General features: G+C 42.8%; 1 protein-coding gene across 9 annotated transcripts in view; it reads left to right on the forward strand.

Moving 5' to 3' along the window:
* LOC142981212 (AMP deaminase 2-like) overlaps nucleotides 1-27971 on the forward strand; it is a 72677-nt gene that overhangs the window by 38715 nt on the left and 5991 nt on the right. For 8 of the 9 annotated variants that reach the window (XM_076126950.1, XM_076126943.1, XM_076126951.1 and 5 more), the window contains 14 exons: nucleotides 1686-1827; nucleotides 12310-12475; nucleotides 12821-13001; nucleotides 20159-20378; nucleotides 21017-21142; nucleotides 21676-21874; nucleotides 22474-22605; nucleotides 23101-23264; nucleotides 23822-23945; nucleotides 24812-24978; nucleotides 25540-25660; nucleotides 26137-26310; nucleotides 26703-26813; nucleotides 27272-27409. In XM_076126950.1, coding sequence (XP_075983065.1) covers nucleotides 1686-1827; nucleotides 12310-12475; nucleotides 12821-13001; nucleotides 20159-20378; nucleotides 21017-21142; nucleotides 21676-21874; nucleotides 22474-22605; nucleotides 23101-23264; nucleotides 23822-23945; nucleotides 24812-24978; nucleotides 25540-25660; nucleotides 26137-26310; nucleotides 26703-26813; nucleotides 27272-27409 — 2165 coding nt within the window. Of the gene's footprint in view, nucleotides 1-1685; nucleotides 1828-6362; nucleotides 6540-12309; nucleotides 12476-12820; nucleotides 13002-20158; nucleotides 20379-21016; nucleotides 21143-21675; nucleotides 21875-22473; nucleotides 22606-23100; nucleotides 23265-23821; nucleotides 23946-24811; nucleotides 24979-25539; nucleotides 25661-26136; nucleotides 26311-26702; nucleotides 26814-27271; nucleotides 27410-27971 lie in introns of those variants that run through there. The other variant, XM_076126952.1, reaches the window with a different exon arrangement.

Raw genomic sequence — 27971 nt, forward strand, 5'->3', positions numbered from 1 at the left:
CTTTTTCAGTTCAAAAAGAAGCCTTTGTAATAATTCTGGATATAAACAACCTATATGGCAAAATTTATCAAAAACCATTCAGTACTTTTTCGCTTATAAGTAACCAACCTTTTTTTATAAACCCTCATATTTTTTATCATTAATAATAGTAAATAACTAAAGACCTGACCCCTTCCTCAATCTGGGAGGAAGCCCTTGATGGAGAACAGTGATTTTTTTTTTTTTAATAACCCATATCTGTCCCACTGCTGGGCAAGGGTCTCCTCACAAACGAGGGAGGGGTTAGGCCTTGAGTCCACCACGCTGGCCAAGTGCGGGTTGGGGACTTTGCATGCCCTCAATAAATGTATTAAACAAATTTTAGGCATGCAAGGTTTCCTCACGATGTTTTCCTTCACCGTTAGAGCAAGTGATAATTATTTCTAATACACACATAACTTCAAAAAGTCATTGGTGTCTTGCCTCGGATTCGAACCTGCGACCACTTGCGTGGGAGGTGCCAACTTAAACCACTCGGCTATCATGGAGAACAGTGATGGGTAAAAAAAGAGAAAAAAGTTATAGATTAATTCGAGAAAGTTCCCCCGTTATGAGGAAAATACACCAACTATGAATATAGGCACCTATAATATTATTATTATTTTAGGAAGTGTCAATTATTATACTATCTTATCAATAGATCGGAGTAGTATGTGATAGAAAGTGACATTATCTGGACCATAGATAATACGCTATTCCGCTAATAGGGATTATGAACTCACGTGGATGGCCATCACTTCATTACTACTGAAATATTACATTTGTCTGTCCGTATGTTCGCGATATTTTCATGATGTTTACTTTTGAATTTTGCCATTAGATACAGTGATACTTGAAGAAGCTTTTAGTGTATAATTTGTAAAGGTGTACCCGGTGTTGTCCGGGCGTGCCGCTAGTATGAATTAATTAGTTTAAAATGAAGAATTTATTACGTAATAGTCAACTTAACAGTTGGACTGGTATCGCTAGCCGTTTATGCGACTGCTGATTATGACATGTTTTGTTTTCGTTTAATGATGATGTAAAAAGCCAAAGAATTTTTCAGGTTTTGTTTACATTATTATCTAATAAGCCTAATTGGCTACAAACTTGCATAATTTTAACATTATACACAGCCAAATATGGGTGTTACGCTCGCATATCTGTAACTTCGGGTATAACAGGCGTGATGTTATAAAAACCAGCAGAATTGAAGGCTTGAAATGGAAATAGGACGCTATTGAAAGTTTGAATCGAATGCCTGGCTTAGTAATTGGATCGTTGTTACAGGCTACGGTGAAAAAACAAACGTAGAATATATCGAAAAAATAACGACACACCATGTTCTCTGCAATTAGATTTTTTTCAATATTCCAACTATAAGCTACTATTCGAAATAGGGTTGGTATTCGATTATGTACTTATAAATATTTCTGACTGGTGGTCACAGTCTATTTTTCGCCAGGGATGTTAAAACATAAAATACCTACTGGACCTTTTACAGCCCACTTTTTTGTTTGTGATGAGAATTGAATCTCTGACGCCTAGAACGCCGATAATGGCGTGGCAACCATCTTAACCACGGTGTACCTTAGCTATTAAGACCTACGTAGCGTACCTTCTTTGAGCATTGAGTATCAGCTGATGAAACTCCATTTTCCTTGCAGGGAGCGAGAGTCCGACCAGCGCAGTAGGTGCGGAGGCGCCTCGAGAGCTGCCCAATGAGCTGTCGGCGCCGTACGAAGTGCCGCAGTTCCCCATAGAACAGATCGAGAAGAAGCTGCTCATACAGAGACAGCTGAATGTCAAGTAAGTAGCTTCTAACTCTTCTCTTTTCTCTTTTTAAAAGACAACTCCCGCACTAAGAATTGCTCTTATGTCGCGGAGACTTTTACAAACATGCAAACATCAGGTCTGTACCAAGTACAAAAAGATCTTAAAGAAATATTGGCGGATTTATTATAAGTGGATTTAGTAGTTATGCGTAAGATAATTGAGCCTCAAACCAGAACATTGACGTCAAATAAATTCGTGTAGTTTTTGCAGAAGAATTGTGTAGCATTTTTTTTAATCAGACTCAACTCTGAAAGGGTTGCAAAACTAAAGTCAGATGCAAAGCAAACATGTAGCTCTTTCGTTAGCTCGATAAGGCAAGAGATTTTTCGACTACCTCCATCTAGGCTTTCTATAGACGGTTACCGAGTTGATGTTTCATAGGTATCATCATAAAACTTAGCTTTCCCTCTAGAGTGGCGACTTTCCGGAATATTTTTTACTTCCGTGAAACAAAACTGCTTTTCCAATTGAATGACCTCTCACTCTTAGGTTTCTATTAGTCATTAGATAGAAATTAACATGTAAAATAATTTTAGGTGTCAAACAATTGACCATAAAATACTATGAGAAGGTATACTATTAATATATCAATAAGTACTTATAACTCAGTCGACTGTAAAGTTATCGAAAGCACATTTACGTCCGCTGCATATTTAAGGCTTCCCAAGTGGAAGCTTAAAAGTTAGTGGAATACCAAGTGCATGTAAAGTAATTATTAACTATCTTAGTTGTACAACGGAGATTAAAACTTACGCTAAATGAGGCAGTTTTAGTAGCGTACATATTGATGACCCGTTGGGAAGATCCCTTTAATTTTGGAGGTTATTTATACCATGATTTATACTATATTAATAAATTTATTATAAAAAGCCTTCATTTAATGACTATGAGTACAATTTAAATTATCAAAATTATTTAGAAATAATTTGTTAAAGGTTAAGTCACAATTAACAGAATTAAAACTGGAACAACTACTTATAGTAAATCAGCTCAGATCACTCCTATTAGCAATAGCGTGATGTTCTTTAACCTAATATGCCTTCCTCAATTAATAGACCTTTCAACACAACCAGAATTTTTAAATTTTATCTACTTCTTGTTTTTCTTAGGGAGTTCAAACCAAGAAAGTAGCTCTTTATTAATAGATATTTTTCCCAATCTTTCAACATTTCCAACTGCGGCGAACAGTCCTATGAACTTAGCAGTATTCGTATTTCTCTCTATAGAATCAATACACGATTGTTTTTTAAATGCTTTGTTAGCGGAGGTCAAAAACATCACAATTGAGGAAGTTCTATTTTAAAGCTATTCACCTCGTGGACGCCATTGTGAAACTCATACATTGTGTTAAAACAAACAATACTGTGTACCAAACTATTACTAAATAGCCGATGCCGAAAATAGACTAGTTTATACAGGTTATTAACGAACTATTAGAAAATTAGAAAACTAGCTTTAACCACCCGCTTAAAACACGCCCTTTCTTTGTTTGTTCGAACGCGCTAATCTCAGGAACTAATGGTCCGATTTGAAAAATTATTCATTGTCAGATAGCCCATTTATCGAGGAAGGCTATAGGCTATATATCATCACGCTAAGACTAAGAGCAGCAGAGTACCGGTAAAAAATGTTACAAAAATGGGGGAAAATTTCACCCATTCTCTCTTATGTGACGCAAGTGAAGTTGCGCGGGTCAGCTAGTTAATTTATATGTAGGTATCGAAATAGGAAGCACCAAAGGCACACCACATAAGTGATTAGCCCTTTAAGTGAGGTGGTACATATTTGAATATAATACTCCGTTTACATCCGAGGTCAGTAACGCATTAAGTCTATTACATGAAAGCTCCAATCCCTCGAGGTCTAGAAACTACGGCCGAGCTAGATTTAAACCTGAAATATTGTATAGTGATTCTGTGATTAGTTTAAACTGTTAATTTGGAAACAATAATCACCTTCATTAAGATATTTACGTCTCTATCCACAACCATATGGGACGAATAGCCAGGAAGAGAGAGATTAGAAATGCAGATCGCATTCCTAATTAATGGACATGGGGATTTTACCTTTCGGCACCAATTTTTCAGCTGCTACGCTTTTGGGCAATTAAGCAAATTTCCGGCAGCTTATTATTTAACATTTAGATGCTTAGATAAAAACACTATATTAGCTTGTCACGTAGGCTTTCTGCACTTTATCTTTTTCACTGACATATAGATTTAAATTGTCATGAAACTGGCAAAATATATAACTAAATTAACCTACTAAGAGGTACATAAAAGTTTGACAGCTCTATTTTTAACCAGTTGTTTTCCATCAAACTAATAACAATCTTTTTAATTCGCACACTCGACATACATATACCCTCAAAAGATAAGCGATAAATAGGTATATTATTGGCACAAACGAGTGATAATCCTATTTGAGGAGCCTTGAACCAGAGCGAGTGTAGCACGTGTGACCTTTGCCAACAATTGCTGGTTACAATATGAGCAGAACGGGTAGTTTTTGTATGGTACAAATTAGTCATACTGTAAAGTAGTTCTCAATTTTCGGACTGCAACGGAAAGGAAGTAAGAGGTCTGTAAAGATTTAATGCTATCACCCATTTACTTTTGGGCAATTTTATTAATAATTGATTTAATATTTACGGCCTACGGAGCGATACGATGTTTTATATTCTGAATCTTGTATACCCCCGCCAGCCGTGAATCTTGCTATCACGGCTCTCTACTATATCTACATTTCTCTGGTCTGAACATAACTTAAAAAATTACATAGATATTTGTTTCAAACTAGCGGACTGGCCCGAATTCGTAAGGAAAATTTGACCCTATCAATCCCATGCAAACCTTGTCCCGGCAGTTACACAATAATTATCCAACTTAATCTAGTTGCTCAAAAGTTATGCGCGTACATATAATTAGTGATCCATTTTTATTTGCATAGATTAAGTGCTATTTGGTCGTATGGTTAATTGGACACGGGTCAGGACACCACCTGTAGCCGTTTAACGAGATGTCGCTATGTCGGGCGCAGGTCACCCGCGTTTTGTATGAGAGGTCATCTTTACAACCTGCCCCAAGAGGCCATGGAAGTACATGTTGAAAGAAATATGGACTTCCTTTCATAATGTATTCTAACGTGTTATATTATGTACGTCTTATATGTGTCTAATATTTTGCTTACTTTTGGGGTCGTATGAAAATTATGAAAAATTTTTCGGTTTTGCAGTCCGGAATCATAATATTAATAGTTCATCATCAGTCTAGCCTTTCTTCCAATTATGTTGGAGACGGCTTCCAGTCTCACCGGATGCAGCTGAATGCCATTATTTTACTCAGAGCGACTGTCTATCGGACATCCACAACCCAATTCCTTGGGTAATAACACGGTATCCCATGGTAAGACCCATTGGCAGACTTTCAAGCTTCCTACAACGACTGTCAAAGATCTTTGGAAATGACAGCCGGCACCAACAATTCATCGTGTCTTCCGAAACACGCATGATATCAGTATGTAAAATATAGTCACCCATTCAGATATCAACCTTAGCAAGCTCATTGTGTAAAAAACTCAGTACTGGTGAAAAACTCACTTAAATCGCTCTAGGTCACCTCAGTTGGGTTGTGTTGTGGATTGATAGACGAATATGTAGAGGGAGTACAATTCATACAAAAAAACATTAAATCACACCCTTTTCCCATAGGGGTAGGTACACTAAAACACGCCACTTGGTACGATCCTTACGAACTTCCTTTGCCTCATTCTCATCCATACATCTTATCATACAGGACCGTCAGTTACGAGTGCTAACTGCAATTGAATAGACAATTAATTCAATAGCAATATCGTATTGTCTGCAAGCAATAACCGCGCCTTGTTAAACAGCTTTACGAGCTATCCTGCGCCAATAATATACTTGTTATAAATGTATCGATTCAATGTCTTGCGTTGCATCTCGCTACACTGATGATTTAATCCTGCTGACGTAGGTCTGCTGAATTGAATTGTTTTACATGTAGAGCGTGTAAGATAGAAAAGCTTTATACATACATACATAAAAACACGCCTTTTTTCATAGGGGTAGGCATAGATCGTATAAATAAATAATCACCTGGTATTAAATAAATAAATTACTAAAATTCAGTAGCAATTGAGAACGTCTGACTCAAGAATCAAACCTGAGATTTGTCCTAAGCCGCTAGCCGTAGGGTTTGTTTAAGGTACTGAAGTTAGATGTTATAGACGACAGTATTTCTGTAATTGAAGATAAAGGTATAACTTTCTAAGTACGATTACTAACAGCTAAAACTAACTAAAAACCTAAGCATTTAAATCGCGACAATCAGTAAGAGTTTTTGCCGTCACATTTCGGCAAATGAATTTTCAATCGACATTCTTCGTCTACGTAACTGAAGCTAAACTAAGACTGTATTATTAGTGGCTAGTAATTGGATTAACCTTGGTACAACACTAACCCTTACTGCGAGGGATGGCGCGCGTCACTTGTTAGTCGATTGCAATTCTGATCGCGTGTCACTCGGTACTGGCTGGATAGTGTGTGCCTGTGCTTCTTTTTTCTTTTTAATATTTTCGGCGGGAAATGTGAATGTGACAGTTGATTTTAAAATGTTCGGAAGCAAAGTTGAGTGCCAAAAGTGGACTTCCACAAGGAATTCATGGTAATTTTTGTTTTTTATTGCTATTATTTTGGTAGAAGGTATGTTTTTTTTGGGATAGATATTGCAAAATGATTGATGTGTGTACCTACATATGTCTGAAATTTTGACAGATCATAAAATCGGATATTTTGCCTAAAAAATGCTCTAGTGACTACAGGAACTATACTAATCTAATGAAGAATTATGTCTCGGGAAAAGCCTCATGGTTTAATCTTACGTGGTAAAAAATTATATCTGACAACTGCATTTTTTGAAAAAATACTTCTTAATAAGTAATATCTAATAATTAATACGAAATTAAGTTGCCTTCGGGCGGCTTGAACTATTTTGACACTACGTTGACCACTAAGAAGAGGAAGAATAGGAATTAGACCTATCTTCTGAATTCTAGGTACCTTACGAGTCCATTCGTCTACTATGAGCTCTGTGTAGCAAAACCCACAAACATATATAAAATACCAAGCGTATCGAATTAATAACTGAACTACTAACAAGCTCGTTACGAGAATAATATTGTTCACTTCACAATTTGTGTTGCACACAAATACTTGCTCCTCTCAGAAATGTACGGATAATACCTTTGACTGCCTCTGTGGCGCAGTGGTTTAGGTCGCCACGCCGATACCACTGCAACGGGAGGTCGTGGGTTCGATTCCCACACGGGACAATTATTTGTGCGATCCACAAATAATTGTTTCGGGTCTGGTTGTGCTTTGTGTCCGTTGTTTGTATGTTTGTAAAAGTCCCCGCGACACAAGAGCAATTCTTAGTGCGGGAGTTGTCTAAAATAAAAAAAAAAAAAAAAAAAAAAAAAAAAAAAAAAAAAAAAAAAAAAAAAAAAGAAAAAGAAAGAAGAACCTACATATTATATTATAGTATTAATACTATGTTTGGTTAAATTTAATTGGCTCCCGCCCGTGACTTCATCCGCGTGAAATATTTTCTGTAGTAAACAGTATCCTATGTGTTAATTTAGGGTATAAACTATTTGTGTAATGTGTATTAATTTTTCTTTTAAATCCGTTCAGTAGTTTTTTCGTGGAAAAGTAAAAAACATAGCTACATCCATCCTTACTAACCTCCGCATTTATTAGAGGTATATTCGTAGGATTAAAAGGGTTTTAGATCTTAGGGTATGTTTGAGATGGTTCTGATATGATTATATTGTTATCGAACACGTTCATGCACTTGACGAAATCTTTTTGTTATGCTTACCAACATTGGTGGATCCAGGATTTAGTTTTGGAGGTTTTGAAGTGTTTAGGAGAGCTATAAGTTTTAATTGCTTTGATGTTCAAAGGTAAAAAGTATACACATGAACTCAGATTTTTGTTCTTTAGTTCCGAGGCCTAATTATCGAGAGTAGTGATCCCTGCGGTCTTCTTTTCAGTTAGTTCAGTCAGTCGTTGAGTTCAGATCGATTTCCTCTGCGATTCTTCTTTTGTTAAAAGTCACACATTCTTTCCCTAAGTACCTATATAGTAGGTAGTCTTGTATTAGTTTAAAACCAAAATATTTTTACCTTTTTGTTTCATAAAATCTCTACAAGTTTTCTCTCTCTCCCTCTCTCTCTTTCTCATATCAAGCTTAACAGTTTATCCTGAACTAACTAACATAATTTTAAGTTTTTCTTATACTTCCCTAAGAAGACATGACCCACGCTGTAGTCTGACAACTTAGTTGAAAGTCTTAGCATGTTCGATCTATTAACCAAAAGTTGCCGTATTAGATAAATCACCGTCAATTGTATAATCCTGCGGGTAACAAATGCTCAATATTCCATAGTTTTTAAACCTCTGCCAGCCGCAAATCTTGTAAGCCGCAAACAAGGCTGCCAAATGGTTCGACTATAGAAATGAACACCTACCATAAAACACTATTTTATACGACTACTTATTTAATTACCACATAATCAGCAGTTAAACTGACTTATAAACATTTAGTCTCAATGTCCGGCGTCAAATATCACTCGCGTAGTTATTTGTGTAGTCTCCTACGACTTCCTCTCGCCTCAGGTGTTGTGATAACTGCGCTACACGTGGCTGACATTTTACTAAACCTGCATTGTGTGGGAGGTACAGAACACTTACGTATGGAAGCACTAATAGTGTGCAAGTTATAATAATAACTTTTAAACTTTCGTAACAGACAGACAGTCTATTATCATGCAGGTATTAACGCCAACGTGGATTTTACCTGGATTTTAATTCCTTGATGTTCTGGCACTGGCCAAGGGTTTCATTCTGAAATCAGTGAGGTAGGGAGGCTTCATGCTGTTGAAACTTAATGCGGATTGAGGACTTTGCATTCCTTTAAAAGCTGTTTAAAGCACTCTCAAACATTTGTCAGAGGCAAATGCCTTAACTACTCGTCTTCAATATGTTGTAATTATAATAATAGTTAATAGCTAAAGAACGCCAATCTTTTGCCATGCGATTTATTAAACCATGTTAAATAATGACAAGGCAAAGCGAAACCTTTTTCACGTTTCGCAAATCACTTGATAGAATTCAGTACACATCGTAACCTAGGTCTTTAATAAACCAATCGGTAAATGAGCAATCTAGTAATGGTTTTTGTTTCATATTAATGTCGGCTAACACAAAACTGGCTGCTAATAAAATAAACAACGTAACGTAGAAGAAGGTGGAATTTTAACGTAATTCCCGACATCAAGTGCTTGCTAATTAGGCCGAGTGGCAGACGAGACGCGTTTACACTTGTGTGCTTACTGACACCGGGTATGTAACATACATTCATATACACTAGTCCCAAAAATTAAGGGATATAAAAAAAGAATCCAAATTTTTGGGTGATTTTCAACAAGCTGTAACTCCGAGGAAAATGGTCGTACAGAAAAAATAAAAAAAACAAATTGTAGCTTCAAGTGTCTAATTTTTAGATATGACCATGAAAATTTTTTGTCACGGCCAGGTCTGGAGGAATCCAACGAAAACTACCAAAAAAAAATTTTTCAAAAATTTTTCCCTCCTAAAAAAAGGTCCACGGGCTTCAAAAATTTTTTTTTGATTCTTTCGTTCTAAATTTCTTTTAGAAAATTTAATCCTCTTTAATTTGCCGTATTCAAAAAGCCTGTACGACGATTTGCCACGGAGTTATCGTCAATCAAAGCAAAAAAGTTATTTTTGACTTTGATATTCAATAACTCCGGAAATAATGATCGTACAGGAAATCAAAGGAGGGTTTTGAAAACTGCACAATATTCTCTATAAGAAAATGTAAACATCTTCTAAGAAAAAATTTTTTTTTGAATTGAAACCTCGGACTGAAAAAAAGACAAAAATTCGCGAAATTAAGGATATTTGGATAACTTGGTATAACTTTGGATAAAATCGATGAACGAAGAATATAATCGGTAATTTTTCAACCTCAAAGTGTCCCCTAATATCCCTCAAAAATTCAAAGCGCTGCGATTTTTTTTTCATTGTGCCCCGAAGCTTCAAATTCTTTGTTGTTGCAAAAATCACCTTTGTGAGCAATTTTGTGATTTTTATTCATTTTTTTAATAAACATTTTTTTTTCTCTCTAATATCTTTATTTTTTCGATTAAAAAGCAAATCGCAAAACGAGAGATCGTCTATCGCTGCCATGAAGTCAAAATCGAGATTCGTCAGTCCATAAGACACTGGTCCACTGTCTACGACCCCAATCGTGATGGTCATGCGCATAAGCCAATCGGGCTCGACGATGTCGTGGAGTGAGCATAGGCACGCGATTTGATTTTTAATCGAAAAAATAAAGATTTTAGAGAGAAAAAAAAATGTTTATTAAAAAAATGAATAAAAATCACAAAATTGCTCACAATGGTGATTTTTGCAACAACAAAGAATTTGAAGCTTCGGGGCACAATGAAAAAAAAATCGCAGCGCTTTGAATTTTTGAGGGATATTAGGGGACACTTTGAGGTTGAAAAATTACCGATTATATTCTTCGTTCATCGATTTTATCCAAAGTTATACCAAGTTATCCAAATATCCTTAATTTCGCGAATTTTTGTCTTTTTTTCAGTCCGAGGTTTCAATTCAAAAAAAAATTTTTTCTTAGAAGATGTTTACATTTTCTTATAGAGAATATTGTGCAGTTTTCAAAACCCTCCTTTGATTTCCTGTACGATCATTATTTCCGGAGTTATTGAATATCAAAGTCAAAAATAACTTTTTTGCTTTGATTGACGATAACTCCGTGGCAAATCGTCGTACAGGCTTTTTGAATACGGCAAATTAAAGAGGATTAAATTTTCTAAAAGAAATTTAGAACGAAAGAATCAAAAAAAAATTTTTGAAGCCCGTGGACTTTTTTTTAGGAGGGAAAAAATTTTGAAAAATTTTTTTTTGGTAGTTGTCGTTGGATTTCTCCAGACCTGGCCGTGACAAAAAAATTTCATGGTCATATCTAAAAATTAGACACTTGAAGCTACAATTTGTTTTTTTTATTTTTTCTGTACGACCATTTTCCTCGGAGTTACAGCTTGTTGAAAATCACCCAAAAATTTGGATTCTTTTTTTATATCCCTTAATTTTTGGGACTAGTTTACATCCAGGTTTAAGTTCCATAGATGACTTAATGCGTATTGTGAGGCATAGGCACATATAGCAGAACAGATAAGTACCTACTTCTATACCTAATTAACAGTTGGGATATAACACGCAGCGAAATATTCGGCTATGTGGTCTGTCCACTAAAAATTTTAATGTCCCTTTTGGAAGCCAGTCGTTCAAACATAACTTTTAAACTCTCGCGTTGCATGTTTAATGTATAATAGAATACGGGAATTAACGCGAACACGCATTTAACCAAAAAATTAAACTTATGAAACCAGTACCTACTTCTACAAGTTATTTCCTCCTTTACTTTTGCCAACTTTAGCTACAAAAATAAGTGATGAACCTAATGTCCGAGTATAACGACTTACTAACGGCTATGGATCTATAAAACGTCCAAAAGTGAGTGGTAAAAAAAGCTTACCTAGATTTGGTTGTGAGCACTTTTTTAATCGGAATTTGCTCAAATATACGGCCTCAAAATTTGACAGCAACGAGTTACGACCTCTTCAGTTTCAAATTAGGTCAATTTGCTCTTTACAAAGCTATGTTTCCAATGTAAACACTCCCTAACGATCATTCCGAAAAGTAATTAGCCACAATAGCCTAAACGTTAATTACTGTGGTAATATTTGCGAGAGGGGGTGGGCAGAACAATGGCTGGTCAGTTCATTAAATACGCTTGATTAATGTCATATTGTGGTATCTGATGGGTAGTACTTGAAGTTTTGTTGATGAGTGTTTGATATGCGGATATTAAACGGAATTTATTGCGAAATGATTGTTATCTATGTTGATAGTATCGGTTATTGGGTGAGCTGTTTCTTATCATTATTTGGCAATATCGCTAGGTACCGTAGTTCTTTCATTTTTCGGTTTATGATACCATGGACCATATCTATGGGTACTAATGGGCAGTAGCCTGAATAAAAATAAATATTTTTTTGATTGATATCTAAACAGTACGATGCTGTGCTATTCTTTTGCTGCAACAATAATTAAGCTTTTCTAAGAGAGAATAAATTATCAGCTATTGCTGAGTTTCTCAAACTTGTAAAATAAATATGTTTATATTTACCAAAGCTCAAAAAATAGTTTAAAACAAATGAAAACTTGCAGCTTTATCTAAAAAAGAAAAAAAATACCAACAAACAGTTTTTTTTTTTTAATTGGAGGTTTATTTTTCATTGTTTTATTTTTGTCTACAGGGCTGCAGAATGCGGTCAGTCAGTGCGATCATTCGGTGGGAGCGAGGCCGGCGCGAACGCAGTGTTCGAGGAGGGGGCGCGGCTTCGAATCCCGGACGATGACGAACCTGACCTAGTGCTACCGCACTTTCAGAGAGTCGCTATCAGCGGGGAGGATACTTCTGGTGTAAGTAGAATTATACTAAAAAGAATATTAAAAATATACTTTAAACATTATTTTTGTAGACACAATTATTAATAGGTATCGAATAATGTTTGACTATTGCAACAGCGCGATTCTTTTCCGCTATCGATTAATAACGACTAGCTTTCGAGATTTTTTTTATGAGAGTCTTTTCAGCGCCGTTAACAGGCGCCATAAAAAGTATTTTCGCTGTTCATTTTAAATGTCAAACTCTACATAGTCAATAGTACCGTCTGAGGGGATTAACGCTTCTCAATCAAGATAATACCACCAAATTATGACATTTTCGTAGCGACATGTGTATTTAAAGTAAATTCTCTCCTACAGGTGCCACTAGAAGACCTCCAGCAAGCATCCTCGTACCTGGTGCAGGCGCTGGAGATGCGCAAGCGCTACATGGAGATGTCGCAGCAGGCCTACGCGCCCATCACGGCGCGTTTCGTGCGCAGCATGGACGCCGACGCGCCGCAGCACACGCCCAGCCACAAGCACACACGACACATTGCTGGTAAGCACACCTTTTTTTTTTTTTTATTTTTTTTTTTTTTTTTTTCGTCAGGAAAATGCATTACTGCATGTCCCGCCCCAGGGAGGAAAGCGGGGGTCTGTCGGGCTCTCCCGCCGGCAAGGCGTTCCGGCTGACTTGGGCATACCGACTAAAAACCTGACGGTGTTCCTTCTGCGGTCACCATAACGTGGCCAGGACGCGGTACCTCCGATCGGATACTCCGCGTCCCAGCCGGTGACGGCTCGCTTTGTATGCGGGCCCTACTTCGAGCGGGGGCAGGCACGAGGATTGCCCCCCCCTAGCTCTCCACTTCAAGGGGGTGTGCCAGGAACACACAGCGCACTCCCCACCTCTCGGACCTGTTCCCTGTCCAGGCGACGGAGCGTTCCGCCTCCGCCGCCCACAGGTCCGCGTCACGGGGGCCGGAGATCATCCCGGCGCCTACGACGCCCAGTGCGTCTTGCGCGGGAAGGGAGGGGAGCGTTGATTTCCCGCTCCCGTTCCGCCGCCTCTTTTGCGGATATAACTTCCTCGCAGAACGAGGCGACGGCCGACCACGCTGCCTCGCTCCCGACCATGGACAGAACCACGGCCGAGAGCGAGAGGTCGCTCCCGACTACCCCGGTCAATTGACGGCGCTGCGACGACCACGCCTGGCAGTGTGCCAGCGTATGCAGCGCCGTATCGGGGCAGTCACCACAATGGTGGCACCTGGGCGTCTGCTCACGGCCTATGCGACACAGGTACTTGCCGAAACAACCGTGTCCGGTCAAGACCTGCGTCAGCCGATAAGTGAGCGCGCCGTGCCCTCTCTCCAGCCACTCCGTGACCGCCGGCCGCACGGCCTCGATGGTAACGAGGCCGGCGCTGGGGTCCTCCAGTCGCCGCTTCCACGCCGCCAGGACATCTTGGCGGAGCTCTGCTCTCCGCGCCTCCACTTCTTGAGGCGCTGGCAGTGATCCTCCGCCTTTGGCCTCCTCGCGCCATGTATAGAGTGACGCGAGGGCCTTCGCGTCCAGGTCCCACGGCGGCGTTCCGGCCAGTAGGCACGCCGCTTCGAATGAGATCGTGCGGTAGCCTCTCACGGCCCTGACGGCCATCACGCGCTGCGGACGTCGCAGCGCGGCGATGTTTTTGGCCGACAGGGCATTGGCCCAAATGGGTGAGCCATATAGGGCCATTGACCGCACGATCCCGGCGTACAGCCGTCGACAGGTGTTGTTTGGCCCCCCGAGGTTCGGCAGCAGGCGTGAAAGAGCGCCCGCCGCACCTACGAGTCTGGGGGCCAGCCGACTGAAATGGGCTGTGAAGTCCCATCGGCCGTCGAGAGTTAGACCAAGGTACTTCATCGACGATGCAATGCCGATGTGGACTCCGCCTACGATGATGCTGGATCCTGGAGGCGGGCGGCGTCGGGGCCCATGGAAAAATAGGGCCTCCGACTTTTCAAGTGCCACCTCCAGACCCAGCCGCCGGATGCGAGCGACGACCTGTGCGACCCCAGCTGTGGCCAGCACCTCCGCGTCGCGGTGCGTCTTCCCCCGGGCTGTAACCAGTGTGTCGTCGGCATAGCAGAATATACCGACGCCCGGCGGGAGCGCACCGCGCAGAACGTAATTATAACCAATGTTCCACAGGAGAGGGCCTAGAACCGACCCCTGTGGAACCCCACAACACACCACTTGGCGTGACCAGCCATTTTGACCCGGGTAGATAATCGATCTTTCCTCCAAATAAGCCCCGATGATACGGCGGAGGTAGGGTGACACTCGGTGATATTCGAGTGCCACTCGTATGCTGTTCCAGGGGAGGGTGTTGAAGGCGTTGGCGATGTCGAGTGACACCGCCAAGACGACCTCTGCCTGGGCTACTGCGTCCTCCGCCAGGGCCCTAACGCGCGCGATCGCGTCAATCGTGGAGCGCCCTTTGCGGAACCCGAATTGTTGGTCCGCTAGGTCCGGCCCTACACAACTTAGGTGCGTGACGAGGCGGTCTGCAAGTATGCGCTCGAAGAGCTTGCCCACCTCGTCTAGCAACACAATGGGCCGGTACGCGGACGGCGAGTCCGCGGGGCGCCCCTCCTTCTTCAACAGGACGAGCTTCCCGGTCTTCCAGAGCGCCGGGAACTCGCCCCTTTCTATGCACGCGTTAAAGAGCCCTAACAGTCGGGGCTCGAGGGCCTCGCGAGCCAGGACCCACGCTCGGCCAGGAATGCCGTCGGGCCCTGGGGCGGTGTTCTTTGCCGCGAGGCGTTGCACCGCCACCCTCAGGTCTACCCGGGTCACCGGGGGAATTTCCTCCTCCTCCTCTATCGTCGTCGTCGGCGTCTCGCCCGGCGGAGCCATTGGCGGCGGGATGTGTGCCGCCCTGGAAGGAAACAGAGCGGACACCACGTTCTCGACCACCTGGGGCTGGAGACTCTGGGTTAGCGGGGGGGCCCATGGGCGAAGTTTGCCCCTGACCCAACGATATGGGCGCCCCCATGGATCAATGTTTAACGTCTCCAGGAGAGTGCCCCAGGCGGCGGTTTTGGCCCTGCCGATTTCAGTTGACAGGGCCTTCTTCGCCGCTCTGTACCTCTCGTACAGCTCCGCCTCTTGTGACTCCGCGTCTGGGGGTCGGCGATGCCTCCTGCGGAAGCGCTGGTAGCGGCGGCGAGCCGCTGTACAATTTTGGCGCATTTGCGCGATTTCCGCCGACCACCAATAAACCTTCCGCCGTCCGTTACAGAACCGGACGCGGGGCATCGCTACATCACAGACGCGGGTCATGTCTGCCCGGAGCCTGTCCGCTTCCGCCTCCACGTTGGTGGGCTGTTCTCCCGACGCCTGCGAAGTCCAGGCGTCAACGATGGAGGCTTCTATAAATAAATCTTTATCGAGGCGCTTCAGGGACCAGCGCGGTCCTACTTCAACCGGGGTTTCCTGGGTATGCAAGGCCCTCGAGGTGACCGGGGAGATGCTGAACCTAATGTACTTGTGGTCAGATAGTGTCTCAACCCCCTCGAGGACCCTCCAGGACTGGACACGAGACGCAAGTGCGGGGCTGGCGAATGTGAGGTCGACTATGGACCCACCCCGCCAGCGCACGCACGTGTGCACAGCACCCCGGTTCAGGACAACAAGACCCGTGGCCGCCAACCAATCTTCCACTTCCTCGCCCCGCGCGTCCGTAGACGGGGAACCCCAAGCCGTGGATTTGGCATTGAAGTCCCCGAGGACCAAGGCGGGGCGAGACCTATCACGGCCGACCACGGTGCCGATCCGCGCAAGAAACGCCTCGAATTCGGCCAGGCTCCGGTTTGGCGAGAAGTAGATGCCGACGACGACTATGTCTCCCCATGTGACCGCCACATAACCATGGCCCCTCGCTGTGGGTACGAGGGGCGGAACTCCGACAGCGGCCGGGGAGACTATGGCTACTAAGCCGTCCAAATCACCCGCCCAGTCATCCCTGGGCGGAACAAAGTACGGCTCTGCTGCCACTGCTAACTTTATGGACCACTGTGCCAGGCTTTGGGAGAAAAGATCCTGGGCCCTGGCACAGTGGTTCAAGTTTGTTTGGAGGAGATGGAGAGCCATTAATGTTGGGTCTCCATCTCCACCACGTCTGCCGACACATCAGCGGCGTTGGAAGCCGCGGGCCGGTCTGATGCCTGCGAAGCGGCCTTGGCCTTCTTCGCAGTCGTCTTCTTCTTCTTCTTACCCTTTTTGGGGTTTTCCTCCTGGCTTTTCGTCCTCTGACCCTTTGGTGGGCCGCAGGTTTTGCTCCCAACTATATGCGCCGCCGGCTTGCCTGCCGCGGCGCAAACGGCACAGTTCGGTGCTTCCGAGCACGACTGGGCAATGTGGCCCGGCTTGCCGCACCGGAAGCACGTGCCGCTTCGGTCAACCTCTGACGTGCACCGCGCACAGACATGGCCTCCTTCGAGGCACCGATAACAACGGCGCTCGCGCGGTGGGAGAAGCTCCACCCGCGCCGACACCCATCCGATCAAGAGACGGCGGCCATCGACGAGTTTTTTGGCCGCCGCAACTGGGCAGCAGGCCCAGATAGATCCTCCGCCATGAGGGCCGAGACGAATCTGACCCAGCCGGACGGAGTCCGCTGGGCACTCGCCGACCCTGGAGAGAGCAGCTTTTATCTCCTCCGGAGAGGCAGAGTCGTCCAGGCCCGTGATCCGTAATTCGGCGGTTTTTGTGGGCCTGGACACGCGGACGATGTTCTCCTCGAGGACCTCGCGAAGTTTGGAGGCGAAGGCATCCGCTTTTTCGGCTCCGGACGCTCCTGGGAGCTCGAACATCCGAGCCCCCGTGGCAGCAACCCTGAACCTGACGTCGTTGGGGCCAATGCCCAAGTCGGCCAGGTTAATTTTAGCCTTTGCGTCCCCAATGACGTCTTTGTATGTTGCGCCATTTTTCGCCGCCTCCGGCTGCAGTGTTATGACGACTGCAGCCGATTTCGGAGTCCGGAGCTTCGACGCCTTCTTCTTCGCGGTCTTCGGCGCCTTCTCTTTGGGCGCCTTTACCGCCTTTCCGTTCTTGCCGACGAGCTGCCACTCATCGGCAGCCGTCGGGTTAGCGGGCAATGTTTTGGTCGGCATGGCCGCAACAGCGCTATAAGATGGCTGAGACTTTTTGCCCCGCTTTCCGTTTTTGGCCGAGGGAGCTACTGGTGTCGGCACGGTGGCGGGCTCAATCGCCGGCGCAGATGGCGCTGCCGTCTTGTTTTTCCTAGCGGCGGGAGTGGGTGCCGCCGCCTTCGCCGCTCTAGCGGCGGGCACAGGAGGTGCCCCTACCGCTTTCTTGTCCGCCGCTAGGGGCGGACGAATGCGAGGCTCCGGCGGAAGCCGAGCCTCTATAGCCCCGAATCGGGCGTCCACCATGAGGCGGAGGTCGGCGATGGCGCGTTCGATGGACGGAGGCGCCTGCCCAGTGGTAACGGGCTGGGCGCCGGTGGTGGTTGTGCTGATATTCTCCACCACGGCCTTAAGCGCCGCCACTTCTTTGTGAAGATGGTCGACCTCCGCCTTTAACCGGCTGTTCTGGGCCTGGAGGGCCAGGTTTTCTTCAGACGCGGACCTTCGGCTCAATTCGGACGCCGCCAGTTTTATGTTTCTGGCAGCGTCTTTGAGGGACTTCACAAACGTCCCTTTTAGGTTGCCGGACTTGTCGGCAACCTCCACGACTGCCTCCAAATTGGTCAGGATCGTGTCCGCCAGTTGGACGGCGGATTTGTCTTCGGGGTCAGCCTCCGACCCCCGCTTGCTCTGCGCCTTCTTCTTCTTTCGCGCCCCATCCGACTCCTCGGACTCGGGGCGCGGGCGTCTCTTTCGCCATAGGCGACCACTCACTGACGGATGAGTGCCGTCAAAAACAAGGCTCATATCGGAGCCAGTGTCTGAATCGACACTGGACTCCTGAGCATCTCGTCTCATCCTCGTCACGCTGGGGCTCCCAAGATGGAAGGGGAGCCGCTCCAGCACCATGACAGGAGAAAGGGGCCTGGGACCCCCTCCTCCGACAACCGACGAGGGTCGCGCAATACTGGGCGTGTGACGACCCTCCACAACTGCGCAGTCGAGACTGCCGGGCTTTTTGCCCCCGATCTTCTCATAGTTGGGCTTCTCGCCCCTCCCACTGATTTCTTCGTTTTTGTTTTTAGTTGACAATTCCATTTGAATCCCACGAGTATGGGGGAAGTAAACCGTCCACCCAGGCAGAGCCCCCTGTACCTGGGTAACCCTATTACACGGTGAGGTCGGGCAGGTTTCACCGGATCTTACAAACTAAATTTTTTATTGAGGTTAAGTCCTCTTGGCCCGGCCAGTTAAGGCAAGGCCCTCGGTCCCAGCATTGGCCGCGAGACGTGACCACGACACCTCCGCTGGGATAACGAGTTTGAGGGCGGTGACTGAAGTCTGCCCACCCGGAGACGATACCGAAACCGGGAGAGCCCGCCCTCCCACCGACGGATCACCCGTCCCACATCTGTGTCCTCTGCAAGCAGAGGGACACGCACAGTGATTTTTTATAGAGGTTTTCTTCCTCGCGATCGCTGTCTCCCCGACCTCCGACAAGCGACCCCCGATCCTGACCCAAAAGTTGAGCCAGGTTTGCGGTTTGGTTTGGTTTTTTATGGAGGTTTTCCTTCCTCTCTCGCGCAGTGGAGCTCGCGCACCACCGCACGGTATGAAGGGACCTTGTTCTGAGCCTTATGGCACCAGAACTAGACGGTCCCTTCGGGCCTGTCTTGGCTTCGCTACTGCTACTAAGCCCCCTCACCACGACAAGGTGCAGACCCACGAGGGGGTGGTAAGCACACCTTAAGACAGGGGTTCCCAACCTTTTCTTAGACAGACCACTTTTTATATTTTTCTCATTAGCAGGGACCACTATGTAAGCATATTTAAAAATAAAATGTAATCATCCTAAAAATTTCAAATTTTGAAATGATTCCCGGACCACACATTGACTTGACACTGGTGGGAACCACTGCCATAAGACATAGTTTTGTGGCTATAAAGGCCTTTCAACGGTATTTAGTATAGTATTTTCTTATTTTATCTTCAGTCAAAATCATAATCTTTTATTAGTTCTTCAACACTTAAGTAACATAAGGGTACATTTTGCCAAATCGTGTAAATCATTAGATATGAAAAGTAAATATCTCTGCAGACAGTAAATCTATCGATAAATATTAGGTGGGGAAAAAGTCTTTTCGCATTATAGTATGTACATGAACTTGTAATCAAATCTTTTCTCTGTACAGAAAGCTCGATATTTGGGTACCTCACGAGCTCACTGAAAGAAACCTAATGAACCGTGACTAATGAACCGAACACTCATTTGTGATTCTTGAAGTCAAAGAGATTATATTACAAGCTCATACATACTTACTATAATGCGAAAAGACTTTTTCCCCGACCTAATATCTTGAGAACTGCTCTTGCGTAGCATCATATGCTAGCATACTGTCTGCATTGTCAAGTCATTAATGCATCCATCGATTTGCTAATTATTACTATTTTGTTAGAATGTTGAAAGACACACTTCTTTGCTATACCAAAATTACCGCTGTATGCATAGACTGGGCTTCCTACATACATTTTACGTATTATTTGAACAGCATTCTCATATAATGTCCTTTATCACCAGACCACATAGTCCACCCGCCATTCCGCGCGGGCAAGGACCCGTGGGAGTGTCCCTACCCCGCCGCGAAGGGCTACACCATCAAGTCTGAGAGCGGGGTGTTCAACTTGTACAAGAAGGGCGAGGACGGCAAGGAGACGCGTCTGCCCTACGAGTACATCAACCTGCAGCAGTACATACAGGATAAGGCTACTATGTGCAATATGATTGCTGATGGACCACTGTGAGTATAAATTAAATTATTCAGGAGTATGGTACGGGAATTTGTTAGGAAACTCTTGCCCAGTATATTATTATTATTATAGTGTATGACAAGACAGAAAGAGTTATATACTATTTTAAATTAATATTATAATTTGTTTGCCATCGACACGCTAAGAAGAAGAAGAAGAAGAAGAAGAAGAAGAAGTATATTACCTATAATATAGCATTTAAATTCATATAAATAACGCTATTGAATAGATAAACTACCGCCAAATGTACTCGGAAACCGAGGTAAGTCACATTTAGACCAAGTCGAAAAATTACCCTGTTCACTGAATGACGAATTCGTGAAAAAATAAGTCTTTTCTAAATAATGCCTTTCTTTGATTCTACTTACGTTAAATAAAAACAGTGTGGGAATTTAGAAAAATATTTTTTCAGTAATACCAAATACGAAAATAAGTACATTCAAAAGCTTTAATCCTTTGCCCAACAAAGTGCCTGAAATTACTGACTGACAGTGAACTTATAATAAATAAATAAACTTCAATAAAAACACAAGATTTAGATATCTTTACAACATAAGGTCCGAGGTGGCAATTTGTTTTTTCTTTCGGAAAAGACCAGGTAATTACGGCTATATTTGTATTGTTACAGTAAGTCGTTCTGCTACCGTCGTCTGTCGTACCTGTCGTCCAAGTTCCAGCTGCACGTGCTACTGAACGAGCTGAGAGAGCTCGCCTCGCAGAAGGCAGTCCCTCACAGGGACTTCTATAACATCAGGTAAATATAAAACTGGTTCACTTGTTCGTTTGTGTTAGGTTATTAAGTGTATTAATAGGGTAGCGGTACTTGGTAGTTGCTATACCTACCTATAGAAGTTTCTGGTAAGATCTTCGAAAGTGGGGTACATGATTCTGGCGAAATTTTTTGTAAAGATCTATATCTAAAAAGTTTGTTATAAGGGGCTTAGGCAATATACAGATAATGTATGATGTCTTGAAAAAGGTCAGATGCGTAGTACTAGTAACCGGCGGTCCTGTATGACAACATGTATGGATGTGAATGAGGCAAGGGAAGTTTGTAAGGATCGTAGCAAGTGGCGTTTTCTAGTCTCTGCCTACCCCTAAGGGAAGAAGGCGTGATTTTATGTATATAAATAGTATATGTTACAGTTTATTATTTGTTTGTATAGTCTAGTGAGTAACACACAATGCATAATCTTCAATTAACAGTCCAAAAAGAACTCCCTCACCTGTACTCAATAAAAATCTAAAAACAACCTCACCCAAATGACTTCTTCTTCCGTCCCCCAGGAAGGTGGACACGCACATCCACGCAGCATCCTGCATGAACCAGAAGCACCTGCTGCGCTTCATCAAGAAGACGCTGAAGACGCACGCGGACGAGGTGGTCACGCTGCACAAGGGCTCGCCCATGACGCTCAAGGCCGTGTTCCAGTCCATGAACCTCAGCACCTATGACCTCACTGTGGACATGCTGGATGTTCATGCTGTAAGTTTTATTTATAGCTTCATGTTATACCTGAAGGTGTAGATAGATGAAATACAACCTCGTTTCCTTCCACGCCTGTAACATCTGAAAGCAAAGATGTTTGAAAATACAACCTTGTTTCGCTATGAACATATTGCCGAGAATAAATGCCTTAAATTAGCCTTAGCCCTAAAATTTAATGCCTGAATTTGATATGTACGAGCCACGTTACCAACTTTAGGGCTACTTTTATCAACAATTCAAGATAAATTTCATTTAAAAGTTATATTATTTGCCTCGCTCGGGAATCCAACCCGAGACCCCATAATGAGCAGTTGTATACAATATCACTCAGTCCAAGGGAGCAGTTACCTTGTTGCTTGTATGATCCAAGACTTGCATTTATTTATTTACATTTCCTGAACTAGAAAAAGAACTAACCAAACTATCAAATCAAAACTACGAACTACTAACTACAAAAAGTCGAACCGAGTTTTTCCTTGTGGAAATTTCTCAACCTTTAAATGAGAAAACATATGACTAGTCACTCAGACGAACTACAAAGGCAGCAGCAATAGTCACAAAGATCTGAATAAACCTAAATGTATAATTTCTTGTAGGACCGCAACACGTTCCATCGGTTCGACAAGTTCAACGCGAAGTACAACCCGATCGGAGAGAGCAGGCTGAGGGAGGTGTTCCTCAAGACTGACAACTACATGAACGGGAAGTACTTCGCCAGGATCATTAAGGTGAGCTCCCGTAGCTGGAAAACTTTTGAACAGGGTAAATAAAGCTGTTGTTGGAAAGTGGGGACAAAATTCGTCTTTGAATTGGTCTGGACGTAAAGCAATGAGGACTTGGTGACTATTTATCGAAGGATTATTCTTTTAATACATTTAGTTTGCGTATTCAGACATTTTACAGTGTAGCTTTACTAGTTTCCAGATTGATTGAGTATGTAAGTTAATATGTATAAATCAGACTAGCTATTATCTCAAAAAGAAAGCAAGAGAAAGAAAGATGAGAACAGCTATAGCCATTCACGGGGTATGGTACTATATTCCGGGCTACTACTGAAAAATAATCTAATAAAAATTAGATGACCAATAGCACTTTACCCGACTCGGAAATCGAACCCCTCCTGACCAGCAGTTAGATACACTATTGGTCGCGCTACGGAGGCGGTCAAAAAGTCTAATTAATTTATCGAAGAAAATTGTTATAATACATTATTTTCTTTGCAGGAGGTAGCATCAGACTTGGAAGAGAGTAAGTACCAGAACGCGGAGTTGCGCCTGTCCATCTACGGCAAGAGTCCCAGCGAGTGGGCCAAGCTGGCCAAGTGGGCCATACAGTACAACGTGTACTCAGACAACGTGCGCTGGCTCATACAGATACCTCGACTATAGTGAGTTATCAAACTTATGTTATACATCAGATAGATTGTATGGATGACAATGAAGTTAGGGAAGTTTTAGGAAGCTTAGGGACTAAAATTCATACCAAGTGGCGTTCTTTGGTCTCTGCCTATTCCTGTGGTAAAAAGGCATGATTTTATGTAGTCTGTCTATTTGATACGCATTTTAAAGATGAACTTTCGAATCAATATTAATGAAATTTTACTTGGAGATAGTAGAAGAATGGAGATCGAAAATCAAAAAAGCTTCTTTTCTCTTAATAACTAGCGGGCAGAGCCCTGGGAGTCAGTAGAAAACTGCATTATGTAGTTAAGTAGGAAATGAGATTCCGGGTGCTGAAACTTTCTTATAGACCGAACGACGGCCATGACGAATATGACGGATCTTTCTTAATTTCTTCTGAAGACATATTTCTTCTATCGAAAAGAAGCAGTTCAACCTAGGCCCGTAAATTTCACAAAATTTTAATCAGATTCTGTTAAAACAATTGTTATGTAACCAATTTCCATATAAAGTTGTATTCTAATTGAACAATGTTTGTCCACAGCGACATCTTCAAGTCGAACAAGATAATGAACAACTTCCAGGAGTTCCTGAGCAACATCTTCCAGCCGCTGTTCGAGGTCACCAACGATCCCAACAGCAACATCGAACTGCACAAGTTCTTAACTGTAAGTTTGTTAACACTACTTACTTTCATTGCACTTTCTCTATCTCCCTGGTTTATTTTTTTTCCTTTTTTATTAATAACGAAAGCTCTTCTGGGGTCATTTATTCCCTTTTTGATAAAAAGATGAGAAAAAAAGATCCTTATGTCACGTTGACTTTAATATAAAACATAGCAAAACTATTATTTTTGGATCACACTTATACGTACTACGCATATGTTCCGAATGGGAATCAAACCCGCATTGCTTCCGTGCATTGCTACACTAGTAGTCACGACGTCCTTAATCTTAAAAATAGCTACTAAGAATCCGTTTTTATCTATATAATTATGTAATTAGTAATGTAAAAGTACGAGTATGTTTTTCAGTTGTCTGGTTCCATAGTACAAGAACCGGTTGGTTTGGAATCAGATGACCGTGTGTCAGTAATTCAAAAATATTGATAATTTGAGTACGTAATTAACCAGAGTAACTAAGAGATCTACTATATATATATCAGCTTAGCCTTTCTTCCAAACTATGTTGGAGTCGGCTTCCAGTCTCACCGGATGCAGCTGAATATCAGTGTTTTACATGGAGCGACTGCCTATCTGACCTCCGCAACCCGGTTACCCGGGATAACACGATACCCTTCGGTAAGACTGGTTGTCAGACTTTCAAGCTTCTGACTACTGTTAACGACTGTCAAAGATCTTCGAAAATGACAGCCGGGACCCACAATTTAACGTGCCTTCCGAAACACGGAGGAACTCGATATGTATAAGATGGTCACCCATCCACAAATCAACCTCGGCAAGCATGGCTTAACCTCAGAGATCGATCCGCGCGGCTGTACTAAGAACTAATATAACTCCCTTTCTCTCTCGTAGCACGTGATCGGCTTCGACAGCGTGGACGACGAGTCCAAGCCGGAGAACCCGATGCTGGACGCTGAAGCCAAGAGTCCTGAGGAGTGGGACGATGAGGAGAATCCTCCGTACGCCTACTACCTCTACTATATGTACGCCAACATGACCGTACTCAACCACTTCAGGAAGTAAGTATTGTTTGATACTTTATAGATTAGTTGAGGGCTGCTATTATTCTGATAAAATCCTTTACTTTCATTTTATGTCAGCTCCAAAAGTAGTTCAACACCTTCATATTTTCAATACCTCTGTATTACGTTACTTTAATAAATAACTGATCAAAATCAGGTAGAATGATTTAGAATTAAACATTTTAATCAATGGCAAATATTTTTTCCATGAAATAATGTGCACACTTCAGTATATAAGGTTTCAAAAGATTGAGTATGATCAGCTACTTTTGGAGCTGACTGTACATATATAACTTGTAATTACTTCAATGGACCAAGCTGCCAGCTGGTCGGAAAACTGTTACAGCATTTAGATAAAACAGTTTTTAAATTGTATCACGAAATAAATAAGATATAAGTTCACTTTTAAATATTTTAAGACACCATACAACTCTTACAAAACAAGTTTTCTTTGCCAAAAATAAAAGGTTTTGAACGAAGCCTGTTATGCTGCTAATAGATAATTAACGCATCATCGGAATAAATGTGTTCGTACTAAATGCTATGTGTTGTCTGCAGGGAGCAAGGTCTGAACACGTTCGTGCTCCGTCCTCACTGCGGGGAGGCAGGTCCGGTCCAGCACCTGGTGTGTGGCTTCATGCTCGCTGAGAACATCTCCCACGGTCTGCTGCTCAGGAAGGTAAGATATAAACCTGTGATGTGCTACAATTTGTGCTTCAGGAGTAAACAAAAGTGAAGCAATACCAATTAATTTAATTTTACTACTTTTTAAAGGAAAGTATTTTTATGTAAAAAGAATCGTTTGAAAAGCGGCTATCAGTGACTCTATTCTCTGAATTATTGAAGGACAAAAGACAAAAAATACTTATTTGGTTTATGTGGAAGACCTAGACGAGCATGGCATAATTCAGCGATGACTGGTAAAATCAGAAAGAGTCGTCTGCAATAGAAAGAGGAATGCTGTCAATTATGATGATGATAAACATACAGGTGACAAAATTTTTATCGTCTCTTTTAGGAGGAAATTACAGTCTCCTAGTCACACTTGACCAGGGTGGTGGACTCGGGCCTTATATTCTTCTCTCATCACAGGGTAAAATTTATACTCAAACACAAAGTAACAGGTTTTACATACTTATTTACTTTTTTCTCCAGGTACCAGTCCTCCAGTACCTGTACTACCTGGCGCAGATCTCCATCGCGATGTCTCCGCTGTCCAACAACTCTCTGTTCCTGAACTACCACCGCAACCCGCTGCCCGAGTTCCTGGCGCGAGGACTGTGCATCACGCTCAGTACTGACGACCCGCTGCAGTTCCACTTTACCAAGGTAAGGATGGAAGATCTTTGGCATTAGTGCATGTTACCGACAGTTATAATTATACTACTAGCGATAATATTGTTACTATCCTTAAACGATCTATGGGTTAGGCAACCCTTGGCGCGGTCATCCCATAGTTGGGTGACCGCATATTTGAACTGGGCGTTTCAACACCTCAAAGGGCACTCAATCTTATCAGGGCTGTAGCCAGGATTTTGTGATGCTTAGGCTGTCAGATCACTATCGAGAATTAAGTAGCTCTCGTCAACTTTAGATGTATTTAGATATAATGATTTTCAAATAAAATTTAAGGGCTTGCTTTCATTAATTTCTACTGTGTAAAATCTCGCGTGGCACTAAAGTTATCGATTTATTACTGACGTCTTCAATATTGGTGACAGGAGCCGCTGATGGAGGAGTACAGCATCGCGGCGCAGGTGTGGAAGCTCAGCTCGTGTGACATGTGCGAGCTCGCCAGGAACTCCGTGCTCATGTCCGGGTTCCCGCACGAGGTATTTACATGCTACTTTTGAGCCACTCGTTGCTATTTTGCTAACCCGAATTGAGCGGTGCTTGTTTTGAGCGGCTCAAAACAAGTACGCATAGTTATTAAATAGCAATTTTAGAGAGCCAATCTCTAGGTAAATGCAAATTCATTATAGAAATGTATAAATTTCGAAACACTACACCAAATTAAGTTATTACCCCTACAACTACGAAGCTGTTTCTTTAATCATTTATTAGGTGGGGGAAAAGGGGAAAACTTGTAATAAAATCTTTTCTCTACACAAAAAAAAGCTCGATATTTGGGTACCTCACGAGTTCACTGAAAGAAACCTAGTGAGCCGTGTACTCATTTGTGATTCTTGAAGCCAAAGAGATCCATTGCTCTGTTAAAGTGTTCAAAACAAAAAAAAAAAGTTTTTCAATCTACACATAATCCTACTACTAAACTTGAACAATTTATTAGATGAAGCAGTACTGGCTAGGCCCCAACTACCAGAAGGAGGGCGTGGCCGGCAACGACATCACCCGCACCAACGTGCCCGACATACGCATCTCCTTCCGACACGAGACCCTGCTCGACGAACTCACCAATATCTTCAAGGTAACTACATAATATACATATACACACCATATAATATTATGTACCTAGATTCAGTATAAGCCTACGTGAGCAACGTACGCTACGCAATGCGAAGTGTTTAAGTTCGAAGGTTTATGAGTCGAAAGTGTACCTCGCATGTTAAAATCGAGTGGGCGTAATAAAGTTAATTTTCCCGTTTTCATAAAAAAAAATATATTATTATATTGCTGCTTAACTCCTATTAGTCATACTTTGATGTTGATAAGACTTTCAGTAGGTAAATATATAGCACAAATGCATAACGTGATGTTATATAGCCTATAGCCTTCCTCAATACATGGACTATTCAAATACAGTCTTTTTTAATTCGTACTTTTTATTGGTATAGATATGACATTTCACGTTGCAAAGCATTGCGTGGCGTTCGTCGCTAATATACGACATCCCGTACAAATACTTCATTCGAGCACATTCCAATAACATATTGTCATAGAATTTAATATGCACTTAATTTGGAAACACTACAAGTTACATTAGTTCATAACATGAAATAGGACCTTAATTTCACCGCTCAACAAGAATT

Source organism: Anticarsia gemmatalis, chromosome 19 (genome assembly GCF_050436995.1).
Source record: "Anticarsia gemmatalis isolate Benzon Research Colony breed Stoneville strain chromosome 19, ilAntGemm2 primary, whole genome shotgun sequence".
Lineage (NCBI taxonomy): Eukaryota > Metazoa > Arthropoda > Insecta > Lepidoptera > Erebidae > Anticarsia > Anticarsia gemmatalis.